We start from the raw sequence: 19,238 nt of genomic DNA, 5'->3' as shown, positions 1-19,238 counted from the left end.
TTGAGCCACTGCGCCCGGCCTGAATGTTTAAATTTTACTCCCTTCAAATCCTAGAATTTTATTTCGTCCAACCTGAATGTGTGTAAGGAAACATACTGAACTCTTTGTGAATTCAGACAGATCCTTTTTTTTTTTTTTTTTTTTTTTGAGACAGAGTTTCGCTCTTGTTACCCAGGCTGGAGTGCAATGGCGCAATCTCGGCTCACCGCAACCTCCGCCTCCTGGGTTCAAGCAATTCTCCTGCCTCAACTTCCTGAGTAGCTGGGACTACAGGCACGTGCCACCATGCCCAGCTAATGTTTTGTATTTTTAGTAGAGACGGGGCTTCACCATGTTGACCAGGATGGTCTCAATCTCTTGACCTCATGATCCACCCGCCTCGGCCTCCCAAAGTGCTGGGATTACAGGCTTGAGCCACCGTGCCCGGCGACAGATCCATTTTTCCAGTCCTCGAGATTCCTGGAATTGCCCTGGTGTCTGTAGCTCCTTGTTTATGGCTACCCCATATGCCTCAGAAATTCCCTTTTGTACTTACAGTAATATAAATTGAATGCCTGTAACTTGCAACCAAAATAATTTGTATTATTTCATGATTAAGCCCAGGGAGCATGAGGACTGTGTGAAGGGGAGTCTTCACCGGGGACAATGAAGTCATGGAGTAGCCTCAGGAGGCCTGCTTTCTGCTGTCCCCCCAGCCCACCTGCCCTGTCCAGGAAGGAGCTCCCTGACATCTGCTTCCAAGCTTCCCTGGTCTTGATCCCTTCATTCACTCTGCCCATTTAGCTCTGTCCTAACTTTCAAAGCCCAGTTCAAGTTCTACCTTTCTCTGACTCCTCCTAGTCGATTTCATTTCTCAAAATCCTATGACATCCATCACCTAACCACTCATTCTTACACCCAATTGCATTCCGTATTTTATTTGGAAGTTCGGGCTGGATGGTGTCTAAAGTCCTATCAGCTGTAACTTTCTGAATCTGTTGTCTTCCTATATGTCACATCTTGAGGAACTCTCCATGTTCTCCCTTAAGAAGAGATGAGGAAGGGCTTGAGCAACAGGGCTCAGCGCAGGTTTGCAGAGCATCGACATAATTGCTCATGGCAGCAAATGTGTTCTGTGATCTTCCATTCAAAAACTCAAAGGGTTTTATTTTTATTTGTTCAAAGTGGAAGTATCTTTTTTCCTTTTATTATACAAGTAACATGCTTATGGCCAAGTCAGTCAATTAGTATATAAATATATAGTGTGGAAAGGGAAAAGCACCCATAATCCAATTCCTCAGAGATAACTGCTATCCAAATATTATTTCAGAGTTCTGCTAAACATAAATATGTATGTTTTAATGGGTACTTCTGGGGACCACATGGAGATCCCTTAAGTTGAAACTGGACAAACAGAACAGTGAGTGGTTCTAGCTGAGATTTGGGATAGCCACATTGCAGGTACTAGATGTGACTAATACCCCTCAGCCACATTGCAGGTATTAGATGGAACCACAGATGAAACTATGATACCCAGCTGTTTCTAACCTACAAACACAGTGATTACCTATGGCTCAACTTAATGTATGTGAAGCCTAGAATGTCAGAACTGATAGAACCTTAGAAATTTTCAAGTCTATTTCATTATGTTGAAGAGGAAAATGAATGAGAGAGGTGTGTCCAGCATAAGATTATACATCACCTTAGTGGTAGAATCAGGGCTGCTTCTCTTTCCACTGAACCGTGTATCTGCCTCACATACTCTGCTTCTTTTAATATAATCTTTTAAGTGCCATTTCAGTCTTCTAGAAGCAGATTCAACATGATATCAGAAAAAATCTCATAGCTGGTCGCGGTGGCTCACATCTGTAATCCTGGCACTTTGAAACTGAGATGGGCAGATCACTTGAGGCCAGGAGTTTGAGACCAGCCTGGGAAATATGGTAAAACTCTGTCTCTGCTTTAAAAAAGTTTAGCCAGGTGTGGTGATAGGCACCTGTAATCCCAGCTGCTCAGGCTGAGGCAGGAGAATTGCTTGAACCTGGGAGGCAGGGGTTGCAGTGAGCCAAGATGGGGTAGCTGCACTCCAGCCTGGGTGACACAGACTGTTTCAAAAAAGAAAAGAAAATTTCTCACAGAACTCCGTCAAAACCAAAGAGGCTGATTTGGAGGTAGTTTAGTCCCCCTAGCTGGAGATGTGACTGGGAAGTGCCCTGTGACTTGGTTCAAGAAGCACATGAGGCCGGGCGCGGTGGCTCAAGCCTGTAATCCCAACACTTTGGGAGGCTGAGGCGGGTGGATCACGAGGTCAAGAGATCGAGACCATCCTGGTCAGCATGGTGAAACCCCGTCTCTACTAAAAATAGAAAAAATTAGCTGGGCATGGTGGCACGTGCCTGTAATCCCAGCTACTCAGGAGGCTGAGGCAGGAGAATTGCCCGAACCCAGGAAGCGGAGGCTGCGGTGAGCCGAGATCGCGCCATTGCACTCCAGCCTGGGTAACAAGAGCGAAACTCCGTCTCAAAAAAAAAAAAAAAAAAAAAAAAGAAGCACATGAACCATGTAGCTAACAAGGCATAATATTCAGGGTCCTAACTCACATGAGCTCCTTCTTAAGGTCTTAGCAGGGGCCCTAGCAACATATTTATGTGGCAGTATATTTTTGTAATATTTGCAAAAGTAAGCTATTTTAGTATTCTTAAAGAGAGTCCCCAGATTGTATGACCTTCAGGCCTGGATCCTCTCCTGTGTGGCACAAAGTTTTGAAAAGCACTAGGCAAGGAGACCAGAGTTCCTGGTTTCCAATCATGGCACCATTCAGGACCAAATGGGCAGCACAGCACTTGCCCTGCTTTCTTCATGGGAGCGGAGGCAGGGTGGTGGTGGTAAGTCTTATCTGTGATGTGGGATAATCATCACTGCTTCTCATGACTATTGAAGATAACACATAAAAAATGTGTCCCCAGAGCATCTTCCTGTCTCATTTCCCTCTGCTACAATTTCTTCTCCTTTCTCCAATCCCCAGGCCCCCAATATTCCAGCCACTAAACCAGGTATTGGTCATTATCTGTTGCTACTTTTATATGTTTGTTCATGGGCTCCCAATGTTTATAAAGTTTATCTTTTCCTGGAAAAAAATCCTTATGCACAAGGCTGTGGTCTGCCAGCCCCTATTCTCCCACCCCAGTGATGACCTCCCTTAGCCCTGTTTCTTGTTGATCTTACAGATAGGTACACTGAGACCTGATGCAGTCCACAGCAGAGTTCTGGAGGCCCCAGACACAATCCCCAGGTGTCTCGGTCTTCCACCATCCCGGCCCTCTTGTGTTAGATCATAGACACACGATTCTTGATGTACACATGATAGGGGTCACTACGCTTGTCCACTTTGCGGGAGCGGGTATATCCCAGGACGAGGCTGCCCACAGTGACAGCAAATAAAAACATGACGAAGAGAATGTACATGTAGGAGTTGTCATCACGGCCAGGTTGGCTGGCCTGCCGCTTTTCAGTCTGGTTGTCTGGCCCTGGATCCAGCCCTGGCCCTGGCTGGCAGAGCACGTTTCTGTGAAGAGTGGCATTTAGAGCCTTCAGTACAGCATGCATGCTCTTGTACCAGGTCTCAGTTCCATTGGTAGTCTCCATAGCAATAGTGATTGAGGTGGGGGAAGACTTGGTAGAAGCTCTGGTGACAAGAGAAAAGAGAGAAGGGATGGCTCTGTCACCTGTAACTTGAATGACCTCATCCCCTCAGATCCCAGGTAAAATCCCAACATCATGGCTGATACGGTTTGGCTGTGTCCTCACCCAAATCTCATCTGGAATCATAACTCCCACAATCCCCACATGTCATGGGAGGGACCCGGTGGGAGGTAATTGAATCATGGGGATGGATTTTTCATATGCTCTTTTCATGATAGTGAATAAGTCTTATGAGGCCTGATGGTTTTATAAAGGGCAATTCCCCTGCACCTGCTCTCTTGCCTGCCACCATATAAGACATGCCTTTGCTTCTCCTTCACCTTCTGCCATGATTATAAGGCCTCCCCAGTCATGTGGAACTGTGTCCATTAAACTTCTTTTTCTTTATAAATTACCCAGACTTGGGTATTTCTTCATGGCAGTATGAAAATGGACTAATACAACAGTTTATTCTAGCTACTTGATTACATGTCTGTTTTCTTCACTAGGCCACACACTCAAAGGCAGGGCCTATATTTGTTTTACTCACTGCTATATACAATCACTTATGATGGCACTCAACAAGTACTCAATAAATAATTGTAGAATAAAGTCTTCCCTGACCATCAGAACCCATATTAATCTCTCCTTTCTTTGGATTCTATAAATCACTGAACTTTAGGTTAGAAGGACCTTAGGGATTGTTTAATGTAACTCTTGCCATTTTATACACAGGGAAACTGAGGCCTTGAGAGGAATAAGTGGCTTATCCATCATCACAGAATATTAGAAATAGAGCCAAGACAGAAAGCCCTACTCTTTGTGGCTAGCTTAGAGCTGCTTCCACTTCCATGCCAGTTCTCAGCAGGACTGCTTGGCACTGTTAGAAGACATTCATCAGAACTCTCCTTCAGCACAGTCTCTTTATAGGCTCCACAGACAGGTTGGGTGTGGTGGGTCATGCCTGTAATCCTAGCACTTTGGGAGGCTGAGGTGGGCAGATCACTTCAGGTCAGGAGGTGGAGACCAGCCTGGCAAACATGGTGAAACCCTATCTTTACTAAAAAATACAAAAATTAGCTGGGCATGGTGGCGGGTGCCTGTAATCCCAGCTACTTGAGAGGCTGAGGCAGGAGAACTGCCTGAACCCAGGAGGTGGAGGTTGCCATGAGCAGAGATAGAGCCACTGAACTCCACCCTGGGCAACAGAGTGAGACTTCATCTCAAAAAAAAAAAAAGGTTCCAGACACCATATGGAAGATGTCTGGGTATGGTTTAAATTTCATGCTACCTGGAGGCTAGAAGGCTAGAAGCTGGATCATTTGACCTCTCAAACACCCTGTGTCTCTCACACTCTAGATATGCCTAGCTATTTGCAGAAATTCTGTTGGAAAGGAGGTAACTAGGGAAAAAGGGACAGGTTGTTAACCACTACAGGCATTGGAGAAGGCAAGAACAACTTGAGATTGAGCGGGGAGAGTGAAAGGAGTTCTCAGTCTGGCTTGGGGTTTACCTGCCCCACTAAAAGAAGACACAAGCACCCCAACTATCTTGTCCCCTGAAATAAAGTCATTATGTACCTGGCATATAGTAAGTGATTATAAATATTCCTTTTCCTTCTTCTCAGAGATCCTTAGTCTATAATATAGAAAGAACATCTTAAAACAGACTTACATCCTTGTCTTTGAAAAACTATGTCATTCCCGTTAAACAAGGCCCCACACTCACTTTCTTTAGGAAGCCTCCATTCAGTGCTCCCCACCCCTCAACCACACTCCACCATCTTTATCATCACAGTCTTCCCTTTCCCCAAGCACTTACATATAAGGCAGTATGTGGCCATCCTCTTGTTTTTGATAAGGATATCATCAGACCACATGCGTCTGGTCAGCAGGGCTATGTATCTAGGGGACTGCCCTAAGATTGTCTGGGTGTTCTCCTTTTCTCAATAGTCTCTAGTAAAGATGTCCGCTTTAAGGACTTCTCTGTGGATCAAGCATTCAGCCCATTGATTGGTTCCACAACCCTCTATCATCTGGGTAGAACTGTTAACAAACCAAAGTTAACAAATGTGGCTGTTAACCATGAGATCTCTCCCCTGGAAAAGACGAACATTCTGACCAAGATAAATATTCATCAATGGCTCTATGAATGCAGAAGTTGGGGGGGGGGGGAAGAGTTTAAATAATACAGCAATCAGCCAGGACTGGCCCATGTTTTATGCAAGGCCTTTGGGGCCTTCTGCTATCTTGAGTACTTGTGCTATCTTGTCTGGATGGAGGAGGGGAAAAGAACAAGAGCTCACTGAGTTAAGATCCAGGATGGATCACGAGGTCAGGAGTTTGAGACCAGCCTGGCCAATATGGTGAAATCCCATCTTTACTAAATTAGGCAGGCGTGGTGGTACACACCTGTAGTCCCAGCTACTTGAGAGACTGAGGCAGGAGAATCGCTTGAACCTGGGAGGTGGAGGTTGCAGTGAGCCGAGATCATGCCACTGCACTCTAGCCTGGGTGACAGACATGACTCTGTCTCAAAAAAAAAAAAAAAAAAAAAAAGATTCTGGAGATACAGGTTCTCATCTACTACCCCATGTGTCAGGCAAGAAATCTGTGGCTGCTTCTTCCCTTTTGTGGGCCAACAGCAAGTAGGAGCAGCATGATGAAATAAATAACTCAAAAAAATCATCCAGATAGTCATCACTAATATGGCCCAGGCCCTGTGATGGGAGCTCGGGGTGGCTCAGACCCAGTGCCTTCACCCAGGGGCTCTGATACAATGCAGGGGACAAGCCAGGAGCTACTAAGGCTGAAAGGAATAAGTGATGGATACTGGTCAGGGCTCAAAGTATCCACAGTGATGGAGGAGTTTGAGTTGGACCTTGAAGGATATTTAGAAGGCAGAGAAGACAAGGGAAGGAAACGTGAGCAAAGGCACAGCAAGAAAGTATGTAAATGTTTAGACGAATAGAAAGTAGCATAAAGAGGGTGGAGTATAAGATGTGTGGAAGAATAGCATAGAGTGTGGGACAGGAGAGATAGGCAGGTGCCAGGTCATGGGGGGCCTTGACTGCCGTGCTGGAGAGTTGGAACTTTATTCTGTAGCTGGGGAAAAGCAGTGGAATAAGTATTTTAAAAGAAGATAAAATGGTCAGATCTGTGCCTGGAAAGGATACTCTGGCTGTCATGTAGACTGGAAGGAGCTAGAGCTGAGGCAGTGAGCCCAGCTACAAGAGTCCTGAAATAGTTTAGTGCAAGATGCTGAGTCAGGAGTTGGGACAGAGAGGATAACAAAGTGGGGGTGGGGCTAGAGACAGATGTGAGACCTGAGGAGGGAATGGCTAACCTGAGTTGAAGGAGGAAGGGGCCTCAGGCAAGTTCACAGGTAGAGACAAATAGTGTAAGTGTCTGGAGGAGCCTACTCTGAAGGAAGTAAGTTCCTTTGCCTAGTGGGGCTTCGGTTTCCTCATCTACCAAAAGAGATCATCATGGAGTTGTACGGTAGGTATAGAGTTTCAGTTTTGCAAGATGAAAAGGTTCTGGAGATCTGCTGTACAAGGTGAATCTAGTTAATGCTACTGAATATACACTAAAAAATGACTAAGATGGTACAGTTTTATGTTAGTTTTTTTTTTTTTAACACAATTTAAAAAAATAGGCCTGGCGTGGTGGCTCACACCTGTAACACTAACACTTTGGGGGGCCCAGGTGGGTGGGTCACCTGAGGTCAGGAGTTCGAGACCAGCCTGGCCAACATGGAGAAACCCTGACTCTATTAAAAATTAAAAAATTAGCCAAGCACACACCTGTATTCCCAGCTGCTTAGGAGGCTGAGGCAGGAGAATCACTTGAACCCAGGAGGCGGAGGTTGCTGTGAGCTGAGATTGCGCCACTGTACTCCAGCCTGGGCAGCAGAACAAGACTTCTGTCTCAAACAAACAAACAAACAAAAAAAAACAAAAACGAACAAAAAACCACAAAGAAAGATGATCATCCTTGCCCTTCTCCTTCAAGGCTTGCTGTGAGCATACACTTGCATTATGTAGAAGAGGATTAAATTAAAAAAAAAAAATTTTAGAGAAGCAAATATGTACATGTAGGTTAAAAAAAAAAAAAAAAAAAAAAAAAAAAAAAAAAAAAAAGGAATGGACACAGCACATATAGTGAAGGTGAAAGCTCCTAGTCATCCCGAGCTCCATCTCAGGGCAGGACCATTCAGTTTTCTTAGGTATCACTGGAAAGGGGTTTTAACTGACAGGGAGAGGGAGGGAAATCTGAGTGTGGAAGACTCACCAGACAGCTGACAAATCCGCTGGCTCTCAGTCAGTTTCAGGCTCTCTTTGTGGACACCCTAAGGCTCCTCAAACCCCTAGCCTCTTCAGGATGTCTCTGGACACATCTGGGGTCTCAGTATTGACTTTACACCTGGCAAAGCCCAGAGCTGGAAAGCAGGAGAGAAGGAAGAAAAGGAAGGAACCAGTTACAAAGCACAAACTTCAGAATCAGAGTGGATTGCCCAAGGCCAAGCCCCAAGGGTTGTGCAGTAGTCCCACTGTGGGCTCTGACCTCCCTCTCCCACCGCTCTTCCCCTTCCTGCAGCAGCTGGGTCAGGCCAGCCTAGGGTTGCAGTTAAAGGAACTATGCAGTGTCCAAGGGGCCTCTGATTGCTGTCCCCCCCCCCAACTCCAGATTCACAGTGTCTTCATTGGGTGACTTCATGAGAAACCTGTTTAACATGTGGACTCCCACTCAGGGACCAGCTGACGGTGCAGCCTGAAATGTTCCCTTTCTTAAGGGTTACCTTAGCAAGGGCCTTTTAGAATCCCAAGGGAATGATGTGAGTGGGAGAATGCCAGCTGGCAGCTGGGTTGATATTTTACATAGGAACAAATGATGTGTTACCACCCAATCTATTTGGATAGACGGTATGAACACTCAGAATGAACACTGTCTGTAGCATAGCTTTGTTGTGAAAATTAAAGAACATGATGTAGTGCTTGGCACTAGACAGTGCACAGATGGTGGTGGCTTTATTTTTGTAGAGCAGAGGCTGGAAGGGCCTTTAGCGCCCATCTAGGCTAAATGCCCTCACTACGGAGAAGGAATGGAAACCCAGGGAGTTGTCCCAGTTCAGCAGCTCCTTGTGTGACTTTGGATATAGACTTCCCTTTTCTGAAGGAGTCCCAGTTGGTTCTAACATCCTGTGATTATATGAAGCCACATGGTGAGACCATGAGAAGTTGGAGAGGCTGGTGGGAGAGGCATCTTAGGGGCTTTCTAGAGCCTCTCAAATCCCAAGATGGAGAAGGTTGTGGACCTTTTCCTCACTGGTTAAGATGCTTCTGAGCCCTGGGACTGACTTACACCTAATATTCCAGCTGAGCTAAAGTGAGGGACTTACTCGGTTTTTCCTCTTAACAGCGCACCCTCCAGGGTGATCTAGTCTAAGGAGGAGATAGACCCTGCAGAAAGTAGAGGAAAGGGCCAGTGTGGAGGGCAGGGTGGGTTTTGAGGCAGGGTTCCATGAGGGGAATAAAGACTCATGAAATCTTTCATGCCTCAGGGTGTCTCTGTGTAGACCAAGATGTTTGTGATTCTGACAGGAGGAGGAAAGAGGCCATAGTTCCATATCTCTAGGTCCTGGGTTTGTGTGGGAGGGAGGGCCTGGGTGCATGGGCCTCCTGTCTGAGTTAGGAGAGGCAGAAAGCTGATGAAGGCATAGGTTGGTTCTCTATGACCTGCCTCTGGGGCTCAAGCTGGGGACTGGCAGTCATCAGCAGAGGAGTTTTGCCACTGAGGGAATAAGATGGATGGGGGAGACAGAGCTCCTGCCCTGGAGAGGTCTTGCCTTGAAATGGAAGATAGGCCAGTGAGGAAGGAAGGTGAGCAGATGGCCAATCTGAAAGGGACTTTAAGGATCATCTAGAATCTAGATTCCAAGTCAACATTTTCATAGATGAGGAAACTGAGGCTCAGAAGGGAGAAGTGACTAGTCCAAAATTACATGGCTCATAAATGGCAGCACTCAGACAAGAACCCAGGTGTTTGGGATACTGTTCAGGTGCTCTTTCCACTACAAATGGCAGTGTTCCCTCACATCGAAGCTTCACATCACACCAGACACAGCCTCTCGGTGTCATGGGGCATCATCTCCTCTAACTCTATTGCTATGGCCTTTTCCTGCACCACAGATTCTTGCCAATCTTAGTTAAGGATCCAGTGAGATGGAGGTTGGTGAGCTTGGGAGGAGGAGTTAGCCTTCCTTTATGCTCTCATCTCCCATGTACCCCACTCCTCCAGACCTACTCCAGATTCCCCAGACGAGCCAGGTCACTCTCTGTTCCTGCTATTTCCCACACATTAACTGGTCCTCACAAAATGTACTTGTCTTACACTTGTTTAGCTTCTAACTTGTAAGTTGGAGGATGAAGCTGTGATCTGAAGGATGGACTGGAGATCTTAGTGGGGTTTTCATTCAGGTTGCTCTGGAGAAAAGTGAAATTCTACCCTTGGGTCTTTCTTTCCCATTCTTCCGTTTTAGCTACTCTTTCAAAATGAGCGTCTTCAGTGTCTGGAAATGGAGTAGAGAGGCAGGTAGAAAAAGATCACGTAAAGCAGGTAGGCGATCCAAAACAGCTCCTGGGATGCACAGTTTTGCCACTGTCCCCTTGGTGGTCTTATCACTTCTGTGGACTGGAGAGTTGGTGGAGTGGGAGGGGAGTTAAAGGAGTAGACCTTAGCATCCAGTTGGAAGGACACAGGAATAGAATCTGAGCTGGAAGAGATCTTCACAATCATGTTGGTACAACCCCCTCATTCAACCAGTGGGAAAACAGACCCTCTTCCCCAAGGAAATCACCTGCTTAAGGTCTCACAGCCCAGTAGTGGCAGAGCTGGAGGCAGAAACCAAGTAGCTTATGCTGTTTTCTTAAACAAGAGTGCCCTTCCTTTTCACCTGCCTGGCAAACTCCTACTCATCCTTCAAGACCCGGCTCCAATGTCATCTCTGTAGATTTTCTCCTGGGACACCTCCTTCCCCACTCCCTAGCCAGTTAGTCTCTCCCTCTTGTTTGTTCCTTAAAGTGCTTTGCACAAAGCCTTATTAGAGCACTATACTGTAATGAAATTGTGTGTGTGTGTTTGTGTGTGTGTGTGTGTGTGTGTGTGTGTGCGTGTGTGTGTGTAACTGTGTACTTTGAGGTATGAGGGCAGGGTCCCGTTCCTCATACATTACTTTATTTCCCAGCCCTGATACCTAGCAGGCATTCAAGCATAAGAATAAATGAATCAATGCCGCTTCTATAAGATCATTCTCCTGCTCTGGCACATGCATATGCATTCATGAAAGCAGCTTACAATATTTAAAAAGCAACCTCCAGGGCAGGCCAAAACAGATTTCATTTGGTCTGGGGAAGGGATGGCTCAAAGAAAAGAAGCCATCTCAGTCAGGTGGGGTGAGTCAGAGGAGGAGGAATTCTAAGCCTTCTTTGGAAGCCCAGACACTTCCTGTACCTGGACCCCATTCAATCCAAAGGGCAAATATTCTTGGCCTCAAAACACCAGCAATGGCTTTGCAACCCTCTTCCCTGTGTACCTACCCAGGGTGTGGCCACATACACCTGCCCACTGCACACACACACAGTGCAACTCCCCAGTCCCTCAGCCTGTGATCTTGCCTTTCAAGTGCTCCTTTCATGATTCTAATCTTGGCTGTATGCTTGGCTCTTTGTCCTTGAGCACTGCATTTACTTCCTCTGAACCTAATCCATAAGTTGGGAATAATGATCCCTGCCCTGTCTACCTCACATGAGAACTAGAGGAGACAATAGATGGGAAAGTTTCAGAAACTGCAAACATGCAAGATAATTATCAAGCAGCCTGGTCACACTGTTTCCTTTTCTGTCTCCACATCTTTCCTTTCCCCGTATATTACCAAGAACAGCCATCTCTATGTCTCCTTTCTTACCCCAGCTCTCCTAGCCTCAGAAGCAGCCAGGAGTTTCTTATTATTATTCCTGATTCCCAGAAACCTCACCTTCACCAGAAGGCTTCTTTGTTTCCCACCCTCTCTGATCACCCCTGTAGTCCCTTATCATTGAGGGGCACCATTCTGTAGTCCTGTAGCTGGTGGAGAACACATCAGAGAGGGAATCAAGAGACCTGGGTTCCTGCCCCTACTATGCCAACACATCTAGCCATACATTTTGATTAAGTAACTTTATCACTCTAAGCCTCATTTTCCTCATCAATAAGATCAAGTTTCTTGTCTTGCTTCCCTCGTAGAAGGTATTTTAAGCACTCCCGCATTAAGTTTATGGATGTGCTTTAAGAAGTATGGAGTGAGTGAGGGATGGAGAAGGGTTGATGATTATCACCTCAAGGAGTCAAGAAAATCTGAAAGCCATTTCCAGAGCTCCAGCATGGGTTTCCTCCATCAGGAACAGAGAAAGTGGAGGCATACAAAGAGATAAGGAGGAGCTCACACATTTACAATAGGCCTTTATAGGTGAAGTGGAGAGAGCCCTGGGCTAGGACTGTGGAAACTTGGATTCTAATTCCGTCTGGTCGCTATTGCCACCTTTGGTAAATTGTCTCCCCTGGGGCATCAGTTTCCCTATATGCAAATTGGTAGAGTTGGGAGGGGATGTTAGGAGGAGATACTCTGGTGGGGTTTCAAGCAAGGACTAAACTCATTTGCTTTTTTTTTTTTTCTTTTTCTTTTTGGTTTTTTTGAGGCAGAGTCTTGCTTTGTGGCCCAGGCGGGAGTGCAGTGGCCCAATCTCAGCTCACTGCAACCTCTGCCTCCTGGGTTCAAGTACTTCTCCTGCCTCAGCCTCCTGGGTAGCTGGGACTACAGGCAGGTGCCACCATGCCCAGCTAATTTTTGTATTTTTAGTAGAGACAGGGTTTCATCATATTGGCCAGGCTGGTTTCGAACTCCTGACCTTGTGATCTGCCTGCCTTGGCCTCTTGAAGTGCCTTGATTACAGGCATGAGCCACTGCGCCCAGCCAACTCACTTATTTTCAAGGTAAGAGACTCCCAGGTCCAATCCCCCTTTCCCCTCCTGTCCCATGGAGTATGCAGGCAACAGGAGCAGGAGGCCCATTTTACAGATGGTGACCCAGGAAAAGCAAGCACAAGGCGCAGAGTGGAGGGGTGACTGCCTGGGTTTACACAGCCTGTAAACTAGAACTCAAGTCTCCCAACTTCCAGACTCAACCTATGTTACTAGCAGCAGAAGTTGCTTTTGGGAGTCGCCCGCTTTCCCCGGACTAGGTCAGACAGGGTGAGGGACACAGTGAGGTAAAGGGAATGGGCAAGTGAGCTTCGCAGAGCTAGTGGCTCCGGCCAGATAAGACTGCACTGCGTCCTGAAGTGTTGTTTCTGCCCGTGCACTGGCTGCCAGCCGCAGATGTTCACTTGCCTGTCTGTGAGTGTGGAGGAACTTTCCTTGTCACCGTCTTGAGGGCTGGGAGTGCGGCGCAAGTCCCCACAGATTCCAGGCGGGGCGCGCAGAGCCCAGCTCCCCATTCCCTCCCACCTGCTGCTCTGGGATCACTGTGCTTGGGAGGACTGGGAAGGGTCTGGGAGGACTGGCTCGGTATTTGCAGAGCTCCCCACACCTACCTCGGGTCCACAGTCTCACCGAGAGCACGCTGTGGCCCTCGGAAGGGAGGAGGGAAGACCCTTCATTTCTACCCCAGGCTGCAGCTCAGCCTTCCCAGCTCGTTAGGTGCCTTACCTGCCTCTCCGCGAGGCTCCGGGGCACCCGTTGGCTCGCTGGATACAGCGCCCTCTGACCGAGGGTGGCCGGGACGCTGTGATCCTGTGCGCTCCACCAGCCCTGGTCCACTCCGCGGGCGCCCAGCACTGCCCAGAGTGCCCTCTGGCTCCGCGTTCCCACCCGCGTGCGGTTCCCTTTTCCCTCCCCCCGGGAGTCCCCTCCCCTGGCCCTGCCCGGTTTCCAGCACACCCACTTCTCCCCGGGCTGGCCTTGGGTGCCTCCGCCCAGCTCCTTGCCCTCCCCCAGCTGTGGGCTCCGACTCTTCCGTCCCCTGCAGCGCCTGTTTCCTGGCCCTGAGACCGAAAGCCTCTCGCTCCGCTGGGCCTCAGCAAGCCCAGCACGAGGCCGATCACCAGGAGGGGGCTTTGCTCCAGTGTGGCTGCGTGGCTGTGGGTGAGTCGCTGCTCCTCACCGGGCCTTGGCCTCGCTGTAAAGTTGATACAGTTCTTGCCTGCATTCTTCACAGGCTTATGGCTGGGATCAGATGAGACCTTTGAGTCCGAAGTACTGAAACCAGAGGGTTAACAGCGAAATAATCTGATTCTTCCAAAAACGCTCTTTTCCACACAAGATGCAGAAGGCCCAGTGGGAGAAGAGACGTGCCCAGGTGGCAGAGCCCAGACCCAAAATCCACTACACACCCCTCTCTCTCTGCTTAGCACCAGCAGATGTTTCCTCCCACCAAGCCCCAAAAGTTCCTGAGAGTGCCTGACCAACTTGTGTTTGGGCACCTGACTCATCTCTGCCCCGGAACAGCTTATTTTCCCACCACCATGCCCTCGCTCAAACTGTTGTTTCCTTGCTGGTGACATTGCAGGCTTCAGAGAACAGGGGCAGCCGGGGACAGCAGGGGAATAAGAGCCAGGAGGCTAGTGACAGAGGAAGGGACAGTTGCAGGGAACGGTCTCCCAGGGACCCTGTGGGGCGCCCTTTTATCAGCTCACTGCCTTAGAATAATTAGTAACAGCCTCAGGCCAGCTCTCTCACTCCCTCTCAAAGGTCTGCTTCAGGATATCTGAGGCACATACCCTCAATTACAGAATCTCAGAATATATCTTAGAAGTGCTATCCTTTTTAGACCTACTACAAGGTGGCTATATTGTACAAAATTGCTAATCTTCATCAAAACATGTTAGCTCCGTATTCTATGATTACATGTTTTGACCCAACTGTTCCTTTTTCTCAGTCTGGAGATCACCTCTCAGAGAAGTCATCCTGACCACCTAAAGATGCAATCTCAATTTTCTTTCTCTTTCTCTTTTCTTTTCTTCTCTTCTCTCTCTCCCTCTCTCTCTCTCTCTCTCTCTCTCTCTCTCTCTCTATCTCTCTATCTCTCTCTCTTCCTTCCTTTTTTTTTTTTGAGACAGGGTTGCATTGTGTCACCTAGGCTGGAATGCAGTGGAGTGATTATGGCTCACTGCAGCCCTGAACTCCTGGGCTCAGGTGATCCTCCTGCCTCAGTCTCCTGAGTAACTGGGACACGCCACCATGTTATTTTTTATAGAGACTTTTGTATGTTTTATAGAGACTGGGTTTCACCATGTTGCCCAGGCTATCTCAAACTCCTGGGCTCAAGTGATCTGCCCACCTCCACCTCCCAAAGTGCTGGGATTACAGCATGAACCACTGTGCCTGTCCTGCAATCTCAGTTTTCAATCTGCCTAAGAATCACCTGGGGAGCTTGTTTTAGTAAATAGACTGTTGGGTTCCACTCCAGAGGTTCTAATTCAGGAAATCTGGAGTGGAGCCCAGAAATCAGCATTTTAAAACAAGATTCCCAAATTACTCTGATAAAAATGGTTCTTGAGACTAGCCATGAGGAAACAGTCCTGGCTCAGTCAGGGTTCCTTCTCATATCCTGCCCATGGCCTTGTATTTACTCTGTAGGACTGTTTATGACAGTTTCTGAAAGTCTCAGATCCTGGTCCTAGATGAAAAAAAAGATTAAAAAAATAAGAATAAAATTTTTTTTTTAAAAAGAAAGTAACCATTATCCACCTCATCTGCTAGATTGTGAGTTCTTTGAAGATAGGGATTGTCTTTTGCTCTAATAAAATCTTAGAACCAAAGTCTTAGAATTGAATAATCTTAGGGTTCTAGAATGTAAATTAAAAGGACTCTCAAGAGTTTCCTAGTCAAATCCCTCATATGCCTAATGAATCATTCCTATTTCTTTATCTTTGGAGACATATCACCCAGGCTGGAGTGCAGTGGTGTGATCTCAGCTCATTACAACCTCTGCCTTCCAGGTTCAAGTGATTCTTGTGCCTCAGGCTTCTGAGTAGCTGGAATTATGGGCGTGCCACCATATCCAGCTAATTTTTGTATTTTTAGTAGAGATGGAATTTTGCCATGTTAGCCAGTCTGGTCTCGAACTCTTGATCTCAAGTAATCTGCCCTCCTCAGCCTCCCAAAGTGCTGGGATTACAGGTCAGAGTCACCACACCCCGCCTCTATTTCATTTTTGACATGAGGCTGTCCAGCTTCTCTTGCATACCTCTAGGGAGCTCATTGCCTGCAAGGCAGCCAGACAGCTCTGATTGCTAAGATGTTCTCACATTTTAACAAAAACTGCCTCCTGTTGACATCTACCCTTTGGTTCTTGCACCACTGGAGACATAAAAAAATGAAAATAGGTAATTTAAAGAGAGTGTGGTGAGGGTTTAGGAAATCAAGAAATAGTGCACTATGTCTGGCTAGTAACGGTGAGGATGGAAACTACCTGGGCTGACAGGGCAAGGGAACCCAGAGAGGGCAGTGGTGGGGACGGCATCCAGGTTGGAGCTGTGGCTTTTGGTAGAGGCTAACCCACAGGGAGAGAGCCAGGAGAACAAGTACCTCTCCCTCCCTCCCCTCCCATCCTGTGGTCTTCTACCACTGCCTCCTTTTGGCTCAACCCAGACGGAAGCTCCAGAGCCAGGTGGCCCACTGTGGGTGGAGAAGGGTGGTAGACCCAGGTGGGGACAAGTGGAAGGATCCAGCACTGGTAGTGCAGCTGTCAGATGGGTGGGGTCCTTCTCAGTTCCTTTTCAGCCTGCTCCAGGCAACGGGTGGGAGGAAGGAGTTGGAGAACTAATGTGGGAGGAGGCTGCGAGCTTGGGTTTTCACCCCAGACAGGATTAGGAGGGGGACAATCTCAGTTCCTCAAACACCCACATGCTCTCTGTCATCTCCAGGCCTTTGCCTATGCTGTTCTTTCTGCCTGGAACACCCTTACTCCTGAGGCTAGCTAACTCACCCTTAGATGCTACTTCCTCCCAGAAATCTCCTCTGTCCTAAATTGTCTGTGTCCCCTGACTGCTCCTATCCCACTAGTCTCCCCTTTTGCACATGTATCATCCTTGTGTGGGTCCCTTTTTTGGGGGAGGATACAGTCTGATATGGGAAGAATGGCCCCGACATCATGAGACTCCACATGGTCAGGAAAATGTTGCTCTCACTGGAAGAGCCTCTAGTCCAAGAGAGGGCAATAGATATAGCAGCCCCTGAGGGGAGAAGGGTGCTGTTTGTTTTTTGGTGCTTCTAATCTTCTACCTCCAAAGTCATCAATGTTTAGAAAGCAAACAATAGATATGGGTATCTTTACTGGAGCTCTGGCTGAACCCACAGAGAAAGGAGGGATCCTCTAATTATTCTTAGTGAAAAGAGACCACCTAAATGTTGCGGACACAGGCACAAGACAAGAAAGGGGTCAGCCAAGGATCATAGGCTCTGGGACCTGGACCAAGTCACTGCCTCACTTTGAGCTTCTGTGTTCCTCACTTGCAAAACAAGAATTGTGGTCCTGCAAATCCCACAGGGTTCCAAGGAGCAAACGGACACATGGCTGAGAAGGCACTTTGAAAACCGTGAAATGCTTATTATTGGCTTCCCCTCAGATTAGGAGCTCCTGGAAGGAGGGTCTGTGCCTCAGAGGTTATAGACATTTGTTATCCCGCCTAAGTAAATAGGATAATGTGGCAGCAAAACAAAACAAAAAGTGTTGACACTGACTTAAGCTTTGTTTTTAGAAGAATGTGTTTGAGGCTATTTTGGATTTTCCCAGAAGCAGGCCCTAGGTCGTGGATTTGAGCGCAAGTGGTTCATGTGTGATGTGATCCCGGGAAACACGATTAGGAGAGTGGGAAGTAAGACAGGATAGAATGGAGCCTATAATAAGGTGTACCCTTAGCAAGCTTAGCCCCACTAGGGAACCCTAGAGGCCTGGGTAGAACACACATCCAGAGTTACCCCTCATTAGAGGCAAGGGGCCAGGGGAGTCAGTCATTGGCCAAGGGCTGCTTGGGGGACATGAATTCTTTAGCATGTCCAGCCTGACACATGGGTTGACAGCCCCAGTCCTACCAAAAGTCCTGAGACAAAAGGTGCAGATCCTGGCAGGTGGAAATAGACCCTTTCCTTTTCTTTTCTCTTCCTTCCTTCCTTCTTTATCTTTCTCTTTCTTCCTTCCTTCCCTTTCTTTTTTCTTTCTTTTTCTTTCCTTCCTTCTTCCTTCCTTCCTTCCTTTTTCTTTCTCTTTCTTCCTTCTCTTTCTTTCTTTCCTTCCTTCCTTTCTTTTCTTTCCTTTGTTTTCCCTCCCTTCCTCCTCCCCCTACCCCACTCTTTCTCTCTTTCTTTCTTTCTTCTTTCAACGGGGTCTCACTCTGTCACTCAGGCTCCAGGCTGCAGTGCAGTAGTGATATCTTGGCTCATTGCAGGCTTCACTTCCTAGATTCAAACTATCTTTTCGCCTTAGCCTTCCAGGTAGCCGGAACTACAGGTGCACACCACCGTGCCTGGCTAATTTTTGCATTTTTTGTAAAGATGGGGTTTTGCCATCTTGCCCAGGCTGGTCTCAAACTCCTAAGCTCAAGTGATTCTCCTGCCTCGGCCTCCCAAAGTGCTGGTATTACAGGAGTGTGCCACTGCACCCAGCCTGAAATGTCTATTTCCAATAGGCATTTGAAATGGCACTGAAGGCCGGGCGCGGTGGCTCAAGCCTGTAATCCCAGCACTTTGGGAGGCTGAGGCGGGTGGATCACAAGGTCGAGAGATCGAGACCAACCTGGTCAACATGGTGAAACCCCGTCTCTACTAAAAATACAAAAAAAAATTAGCTGGGCATGGTGGCGCGTGCCTATAATCCCAGCTACTCAGGAGGCTGAGGCAGGAGAATTGCCTGAACCCAGGAGGCGGAGGTTGTGGTGAGCCGAGATCGCGCCATTACACTCCAGACTGGGTAACAAGAGCGAAACTCCGTCTCAAAAAAAAAAAAAAAAAAAAAGGAAAAAAAAAAAGAAATGGCACTGAAATGGAAAGGCTAGGGGAATATACATGGGGCACCCAAAGCACCTGCTATAGTCTGGAGCAAGACAAGCACTTGATTTCCCCAGAACAGCTTCACAGCTCAGAGACTCTCATGCTGTTTCTTCTGCCTGGAACATACTATATCTTCTTATCTATCCCCAAATTCCTTACTTACCTTCTGAGGCCATAGTGGACATCTAATGTTTTGGCCTTCCCAGAATTCTTTCATTTGGGAATGAAATGTATCTCTTCCCTTTGGGGAGTCACCTTTCCCTCCCTTGCTCTCAGCCCATATGGTTCAGGTGGGGCTAAGCCCCATCTGTTGGTTCCAAGGAGGTCATGACCCTCCTTAGAGCAATGATTTGTCTAGAATCCTTCCTGGGCCTTAGGCTGCATGTATACAAAAGTAGGGGTGGCTAAGCTATAGAATTTATGTGTGGTGTGAACAGCAGCCATCTTTGGCACCACACAGGAGAGAGTGAAGCCAATTTTGAGGTCAGCAGAGCT

At 47.5% G+C, this 19,238-nt stretch overlaps 1 protein-coding gene across 4 annotated transcripts; it reads right to left on the bottom strand.

The window, feature by feature from the left end:
* Window positions 1-232: 232 nt before the first annotated feature.
* KCNE3 (potassium voltage-gated channel subfamily E regulatory subunit 3) lies at window positions 233-13,562 on the bottom strand. Of its 4 annotated transcripts, XM_074400934.1 has the most exons (5): window positions 13,404-13,562; window positions 7,953-8,100; window positions 5,482-5,705; window positions 5,241-5,298; window positions 233-3,664 (listed from the first exon to the last, which is right to left on the bottom strand). In XM_074400934.1, exon 5 carries the CDS (start codon window positions 3,622-3,624, stop codon window positions 3,307-3,309), a length of 318 nt encoding a protein of 105 aa, XP_074257035.1. In that variant the 5' UTR covers window positions 3,625-3,664; window positions 5,241-5,298; window positions 5,482-5,705; window positions 7,953-8,100; window positions 13,404-13,562; the 3' UTR covers window positions 233-3,306. The 4 variants fall into 4 exon arrangements, with proteins under 4 accessions (XP_074257035.1, XP_074257036.1, XP_074257034.1 ...); XM_074400935.1 differs by lacking the exon at window positions 5,241-5,298; XM_074400933.1 differs by lacking the exon at window positions 5,482-5,705.
* Between the last annotated feature and the right edge of the window lie 5,676 nt (window positions 13,563-19,238).

Source organism: Saimiri boliviensis, chromosome 6 (assembly GCF_048565385.1).
Source record: "Saimiri boliviensis isolate mSaiBol1 chromosome 6, mSaiBol1.pri, whole genome shotgun sequence".
Taxonomy (NCBI): Eukaryota; Metazoa; Chordata; class Mammalia; order Primates; family Cebidae; genus Saimiri; species Saimiri boliviensis.
Note: the sequence above shows the minus strand (reverse complement) of the source record. Positions and strands in the feature narration are given on the sequence as shown.